Source organism: Channa argus, chromosome 1 (assembly GCF_033026475.1).
Source record: "Channa argus isolate prfri chromosome 1, Channa argus male v1.0, whole genome shotgun sequence".
In the NCBI taxonomy this organism is placed as follows: Eukaryota; Metazoa; Chordata; class Actinopteri; order Anabantiformes; family Channidae; genus Channa; species Channa argus.
In genome coordinates, this window is record NC_090197.1 from 52,781,781 (window position 1) to 52,790,054 (window position 8,274).

General features: G+C 38.8%; 1 protein-coding gene across 5 annotated transcripts in view; it reads left to right on the plus strand.

Moving 5' to 3' along the window:
• The window catches only part of ltbp1 (latent transforming growth factor beta binding protein 1), a 142,168-nt gene extending 135,311 nt beyond the window's left edge, over positions 1-6,857 (plus strand). For all 5 annotated transcript variants that reach the window (XM_067475988.1, XM_067475967.1, XM_067475978.1 and 2 more), the window contains 3 exons: positions 1,093-1,254; positions 2,313-2,462; positions 2,553-6,857. In XM_067475988.1, the coding sequence (XP_067332089.1) occupies positions 1,093-1,254; positions 2,313-2,462; positions 2,553-2,725 (485 nt within the window). In that variant the 3' untranslated portion in view covers positions 2,726-6,857. The remainder of the gene's footprint in view (positions 1-1,092; positions 1,255-2,312; positions 2,463-2,552) is intronic.
• Positions 6,858-8,274: the final 1,417 nt, after the last annotated feature.

Sequence of the window (8,274 nt, forward strand, 5' to 3'; positions counted from 1 at the left end):
CAGCATAAAGATATATACATCTTAAACTTTTGACGGAGGAAACTTCTAGAAAAGCAAAATGACAAAGGTCCTAGTACAGATCCCTGAGGCACCTCGTTAGCAATTGCAAGGGAGGATGATTTGAGGTCTTCAGCTTGCACACATTGCTGTCTATCCAACTAATAATTATCAAAGCAACTTATTGCATTGTGTGACAGGCCAGTAATAAATAGTCTAAATTAGAAAATATAATATTGTTATTTAGCCAGTCTTTTAGCTGTTACAGAGAGTCTAACATCTTCTCTAAGGCCGAGAGTTTAGGAATTGGCCTTTAATTGTTTAGCTGAAACGGATCATAAGAATTCAATAAAAGCTAAACAAAAGCTGTCCTCCGAACAAATGGAAATTCATTTGAGTTCTTAGAAAGATTAAATTATCATTGTCTGCCAATTTTTGAACATCAGACTTCTTAAGAGCTTCACATATCCACATATCTGTGTACAAGAAGTGGCAGTAATATTAAAAGGCTCCTCAGTAGATACTGGTTCACATCCACACAGTTTTCAGTAGGAGGTTGGTAGCATCAAACCGATTTGAAGTTGCAATGAAGTTGATCAAGCATAATGCTTTTATCCACAATTCTAGATATGAGCTCAGAACTGGACTTATTGTTATAGCCTAGTGATTTGATGTTCTTCCATAATTTCTTTGGATTGTAAGCTTCATATTCACTATACTTAATGTAGTTAATGTAAAAAACTTAAAAGCCTAAATGTAACTACACCAATTTCTGTTATGGGCAGCAGATGTGTCATCATTATACGGCTGCAGTAGTTTGTTGCTTATATGTTAATAGGAATGTACCACACTTACAGCAAGTATGTGTGTATTTTCTCTAAATTACACTTCCATTTCCTATTTTGAGCTTAATTGTTCATTTTTACATTTCATTTGCCATCTGCATCCACAATACACAGCACATAGTCTACAAGTTCAGTGAGTGGACTTGTCAACTATGGAACTGTATATTATCAGTAATATTATGTCTTAGCAGCTCCCGGCATCACTTATTATCATTTATTTATGTCTTTTCTATAATTTACTCTCTCTCAGATGATTATGCATCCATGTGTAACCTTCCTTTGGAAGGCATGCGGCGGCCTTACGGTCAGGATGCCCTTCATGCTGGCCCCATCCATGAATATGAACCCAGACCAGGCTATTCACCATCATCTGAGCAACAGGCTGCCTTGCCCTTGCATGACAATGAGGAGTGTAAGTCATGTACAGTTTTATTAACAGAGTAACAGCTCTCAAACAGAGGATTGTTTTCTACAGGGAGACTTTCAACAGAACAGAATTCATAGAGAAACTAAGGATTCAAGTTTGAGAAATCAGTGAACTTAAACTAGTGGTCAGAGGTCTACAACGGTAAAGAGGAACAGGATGATGTGAGACGTGTTGGTGACCAAATTCCAAATTCAAATGGCCGCTGTTCAATTTTTTAAGTCAAGTGACCAAGATGTGGATTATTTCTGTCGAACTGAGCATTGTGCAAGTTGACAAAATGTCAGGGATTTTTTTGCAGACAGTCCGTACAAAGTCATTTTTCTGAAGGGTTTTTTCTTTAATTAGAAACTAATAAAGTGTATCCTTAGGGTAACTGGCCATAAATAATACTCTAACACTACAATAGTGCTCCAGTGGTATATTTATCCCCAATAACTGATGGTGTGGGGCTCATATCCAAGTTTTATTCCAGGTCTATTCAATGCAAAGATTTGTTCCTTCAGGGATGGTTCAAAACTGAATCTACAATCATGTATAGAAATGAGGTGGACAAAATATTAGAATCATCTCCCAGTTAACCATAATAATAACATAACAATCTGCAGCCTCCAAAATGATCAGTACATTGAAGTGCAGGAGGAGGTTAAAAAATCTGTTCATCCTCATTTTGGTGGACTGTTTCTTATTGGGCATCATACTAAATATGCAGGCCCATCATCTCTGATGGTGAGGGAGTAGATGTCAGGTGAGGTAGTAGTCAGTAAACATGTTTTTTGAACCAGTTCTCTCTACCAAGCCTTGCTAACCGACTTTTATTATTCTCTGACCACAGACAGATGGTGTTAAACAACTCTTTGCTGCCATCTTGTGACAGTCACACTTAACAAGCTGCCTGAATGATTACAGTCATGTTATTGCTCAACTATGAAAGCTTTTAATGAAATAAAAGAAGAAAGGAACTTACTTCCTGCTATTTTACACCAGCAAACTTTTGTTTTGAGTCTCTTTTGTTCACTCTAAAGTGTGTGACATATTGATTTCAGATCCCTACAAAGCATTTGAGGGTTTGCGAGCAGAGGAATGCGGAATACTGAATGGCTGTGAGAATGGTCGGTGTGTCCGGGTTCAGGAGGGCTACACCTGTGACTGCTTTGATGGATACACTTTGGACCTGTCCCGTATGGCCTGCATTGGTAAAGGAGCATTCACACACAAGGACAAAAAACATAACTTTCAAATATCTGCCATATCTTTACGTTGTTTCTTTGCTCTTCTGTCCACAGATGTGAACGAGTGTTCAGAACTTAACAACCGGATGTCTCTGTGTAAAAATGCAAAGTGCATCAATACAGTTGGTTCCTACCAGTGTGTGTGTCTGCCAGGCTTCACTGTCTCAGACAAACCTAACTACTGTGTGGAGGCAACAACACACCAAACAACAACACACACACAGTGAGCATGGACAGACACTATAGGGCGGCAAGAGACACAAAAATCACGCAAGCTTGTATTACTATACTTGTGAGGACATTCACTGACTACATTCAGTTCCTGCAACATCATCAATGGCATGTTTAAAGTTCAAATCTGGGGTTGTGTCAACCTGGAGGGACGTTTTAGATTGAGGGGGTCACACCAAAATCAAAAAGTCTACATTTCTGCAATTGTTCAAAATCTTGCCTTCGAGTGCTTTTAGCCCACGTTATGGTCATTACTTTTATCCACTTTCTGCATTTCCCTTTTTGCTTCTCACCTGTTGTATTATTGTTTTCCAATCAGGATATTTTAAGTAAACCCTTTTGTACCCTTAAAGGCACAAGGAGAACATGCAAACACCACCTAGAAATGCCCAGAACCTCCTGGCTTTGAGGTAACCACCGTATCCCTTTACCTTGAACAGGTTACGACTGACAGAGGACACATTAAAACGTCGGTCTGAAAAACAAAACACAGAAATATATTAGCAAAGCATGAGCTTCATTCAGCTTCTTTACATCATCTATGGCTACATAGGAGGCATTCAGGCACAGCATTGAGTGTAGGTATCACTGCACTCAGGGTTGTGTTTATGGACATATAGCACTAGGAAAACACAAGCCATGCTGCTGCGTGTGTGGTCCCTGGACCAGTTGAAAATAGAAGTGGATCTGTTCAGTCAGATGCACTTGAGATTGGAATGGTAAAGTGCAGCTGAGAAATGCAGTAAAGGAAGACTTCTTTCCTGTGCAAGGTGGAGTAAAAGTCCTGTGTGGTGTATTCTTACATTGATCAACGAAAGTATTTACTACAAAATGTTAAATTCTATACAGAAACCAAAAGCTGTGTACTGTTGTTTGAAACTTACTTTTCTAACACAGTATGCAGCAAATATACTGATCGGCCACAGTATTAAAACCACTGACAGCTAAATTAATGGCACGGACTTTCTTGTTACAGTGTCATGTGTTTGTGGACTAGTCTACCAACTGAAATACAGCTACCCTACTGAAGAACCACTGTAACCGAAAAATGTCATTTTTGCCACTCAGTGCTTCTCAGCTTGCAGAGTGCTGATTCTGTTTTTAATATTGTGGCTGATCTGTGTGTACTGTAATTAGGAGAAGTTATATTAATGTTATTATTTCAATATGTAGCTTTACTGTCATGACAAGTCAAAATATCTGCTGTGTATGAAATAACTTACTCTTTTACTTATTCACAAGTATTCAATCAGTGGTTATCCCAAAGGTGCAACTCCCTTCCTTGAATCTCTGGAAGACACTTTGCCTCTCATGTAAAAGGTTTCATAAGTTGGGAAAGCTAAGTACTGAACCTTTGTGGAGTCCTTAAGTTATTAAACCCGTCAGGGTTGTTTCATTCAGCAATAGCATAAGCATATTTTTTCATTGTTGCACTGTGGAATTACCTTGTAAACAGGTTAGCATACTCCAAAATAGCTCACAGAGCAACTTCTGCAATGCAGACCTCACATTCACAATGTTTTAAACAAGCGTTTTTAATGGCAGTCAATGGAGGATGAGCCTACACTTCATACATGTAGAGGCAGGGCTGCACAGCCCCCACACCCGGATGTTTCTGCAGAGGCCACAAACAGGAGAAAGTGCAGAAAGAGAAAACGGCAGAGGCAGGCACTGATTTGTCATCTAATAAGTTTGTTGGTGATAGAGTGGCTCAATGTTCATCTGTTATGTAGATCATTATTTTTACATTATACATAATGAGAATACATCAAGGCCAGTCAGGGACCAAGCTGCTGTACTGATGACAGCTGTGTTCCTATATCCAGTCTGCAGATTCCCTTCAGACAAAAGCCGACATTTTTCCGGCAACTGTTCTTTATTGTAACTGTCAATCATTTCCTTAGTCTAAATGTAAATTATTGCTAAAATATTGTGCTGTTTATCAAGTGTTGATAATGTAACTTTATTTTGAAGGCAATTTATACTTCCTATCCCATATTCCCATTATATTATTATTATTATTATTATTATTATTATTATTATTATTATTATGTTATATTCTCACAGTTTGACTCCTGGTAACTTTAGTCACAGAAGAATATGGGTGTTTGACTGATGGGCCTGTGGAACTGTCCATTTATGTCAAACAATGCTAATTGTGCCTCTGGCTACGTGTTTTTAACATTTTATGTTTTGTCAATAAACAAATTGCTGATTATATGGCTTTAAAATCAATAATCTAAATAATTGATTAGCATTATTGATGACATGATATCACCAGAAAACACATTATCTCACAAATCAACACCTCCCTCTGCCTTTTCTTTTTCTTCTGATTTCCTCTTCCTAATGTTTGGGGTCTATTCCGGAATGTTTAGTTCGTCCCACACGTCCAAAGTGTGGCCCGCTCCACTTCAGGCTGCCACGAAGGACTTCTTTGTTTTTGGTCTTTTTCGGGTCATAGTTGAAGTTCTCCAAGTGGCCACGTGGGGCAAGAGAAATAACAGCAAGGCTGAGTTTTGGCACCGGATTCCACTCTCTTATTATGTCCATGGGAACAAGTCATTGACAGATTTATAATTCAGCTCGTTTTCTACGGGCCCTACATAGAGGAACCATTCACACTGACAATCATAAAATGGCAAAGTTTAATAGTTAGCAAATAGCTTTTGGAGTCTACAGCTACATGCAGATGTTTAGTAGTAATGCAACCTAACATTTATATCATGTATTTTTATATCCATCACATGGTTCGTTTAGCCTGGATAAGCCAAAGTTTCAACAAACTTATTGCTGTTATGCTACCTGAGGAACTAACAGCCGCTTTTTGCTCACTTGAAAATGTTTACTAAATTAAAAAGCTTCCAATCATACGCTTGCTTGTCTAACTGCACTCCACTGCTCCCCACTCTAGCAAGTGTGCTGATGGTTTCAAACATGAGAACTGAAGGGGTCTGACAGCCCCCCATCAATAATTTATATTCAGGTTTAGCTGTTACATTTAAATGCATTGTGCATTATAAAGCTTTACTTGCTATTAATAACATACAGTGAATGGAAAATGAAGAGTTGAAGCTCAACTACTTGTTGCATGAGTCCAGTAAAAATGAAAACCGTGTGTTTTGCAGCATGTCCTTGAGCTGAGCTCTGCCTCCTTTCTGATGGCTGAGAGGACATTTGGTCCTTAAAAGTATAGAAATGCAACCCACCCACACACACACACACACTCACACACACACACACACTTACCTAATCAAAGCTCATATATTCTGCACTGTACAAGATTCACACTAAACAAAACATTTTGTCATTTTACTTGAGATAAACATTCAACTTAACCTACTACGTGGTGCCTTCAGTATGTGTGGGGTTGAAAGACAGAATTTTATAAAATGTTTGATTTGTCTTTTCTTGTTTGTTTGTTTCCTTCCTAGTTTTGTTTTTAATTGGACTTTGGTTCATTTAGTATCCTGACAAACCCTACGGACTTGTGCTGGGGGATCCAGTTGTATTTAGTACCCAGCCAAAGTGATTAGGGATATTTAATTCTGTGAAGAGGCCGGCTTCCGGCTCCCTCTGTTCCTCCTTCTGCTTTAGCGATAAGCTGGTTAAAACTCGCTGAACTACAGCATCAACACATCATGATATTTCTGTGGTACAGCAATATGCACATTTTGATGTACTAAAGTCTTGTCCTGGAGGAATATGCTTTTTGTAAGATTTTGTCTTTTTTGCAAAAAGAGTAAAAAGCCACCATCTAACTACTTGTTGTTTGGGAAATAACACAAAGCCAAGTGTCATGTTTCATACAAAGAGCTACAAAGAGATTACTTCTGTTATCTGGTCCTGTTACCTTTCCTGTCTGTGTTTGTGTGTTGAGATGACTGAAATTCTTTTTGTTGTATGGTTCATACTCTTATCTATGTTTCACTGCGAAGTCTTGCCAGGTGGCAAAGCTGCTATGGGACAGTGATGGGAGGTAAGAAACTTGTGTACATTTAAACAAAAGAGTGCAGAAAACAACTGATGTGTTTGTAATTTGTACATGAATAAATTGCGTTTTCTATGAATTCATATTACAATGTACATTAAACCTCTTGGTATTAAAGCTCAAATTATTCTATTTAACATTGTCTGGTTTGTCATTTTTAAGTGTTTGGCCCATGTGGATGAGCTGGGAGAGCAGTCCTCCATTAATAGTATAGTCAGTGGTTTGATTCCCACTTCTTATTGACCCCATATTGAAATGTCCCTACAGTGGACAACTATTCATTTACCATTTTCCTGGAGCTGAGGTGAATTGTTGTCACTTTTAGTTTAGAAATATTGGAAAGATCCTGCCAAGCCCAAAATTTCTGGCTGTGTATGTAGAGTTCAGTCAGTTACACTGGAGGGAGCTTAATTCAAACTCTTTCACAATAATAGTGGTGTTGTTAGAAATATTTAGAAACAGTTTCACACTTGGTTTTTCCATAGACATTTAAGTATGTTAAAATGCTCTGAATACAGCATCGGCTTTTCACACAAACAGTTCTATTGAGTGGCCCTGCCGACCTTTGTCCTTCCTCACATTTCTAACCAGTGATCATCTTAAGGCTGTTCAACACATTCTCATGCCACAGAGATCCGTAATAACACTGCCCTGTTGGATACCCCAGGAAAAAAACGTTACATACACACGTGTGGTCAGTTTAGACAAAATAAAACCTCAGCAGAAGGTTCAGTTAAAAGACAAATGACATAATAAAACTTCACACACACACTTCCTCACTATAAATATGCTAATGTACAATAATTATCACAGCGCACAATGTCTCACACTGGAATCAAACCCTGCTCACCTGTGGACCTGTGTCTTGTACATCCAATCACCCTAAACATCTCTGAGAACATTTCTCTTTACATACTACATCATTACTTTAGGTGTCAGATATTGAAGTGTGGTGGTCTCTAACTGACACAAAGGGGTGTGTTTGGTGTCAGCATGTAAGGCCAAGGGACTAGACAGATTGGAACTTTTACACGCCTTGGGAATGAGAACCAGCTGGGCTGGGCCATTATGCTGCTGGCATTAGAAGAAAAGTCAAGGCATGTCCACAACCAGTGGGAGGGGCCCAAACTTTTGTCTGTCCTACCAACTATCACTTTGTCTACAGCTTCTCTACCTTCACTTTAACTAAGAGCTAATATTTGGCCACTAAAAATCCTTTGGATATAGAGTTGTGGAAGCTACAGGAGCATCTGTATATTACCATCAATCCAATTGTTTCTTAATCTCTCAGTTTGAACAGCCTACGCATCAACTAGCTCACATACTGTTACACACTGACCGACTATAAGAACAGAGATTCTTTCTGTCTCTGGCTCAGTCTGCTCCTGTCCTTTGTCTTTATCACCAACAAGGACAATCTGGGATATTTGCAGAGCTGTCCAGCACACCAACCTTTGTTTCCAGTAAACCCAGAAGCTATTTATAGTTTCTGTGTGTGTGCGTGTGTGTGTGTGTGTGTGTGAGTGAGTGAAAAGAGAATGAGAGTGTTTATAG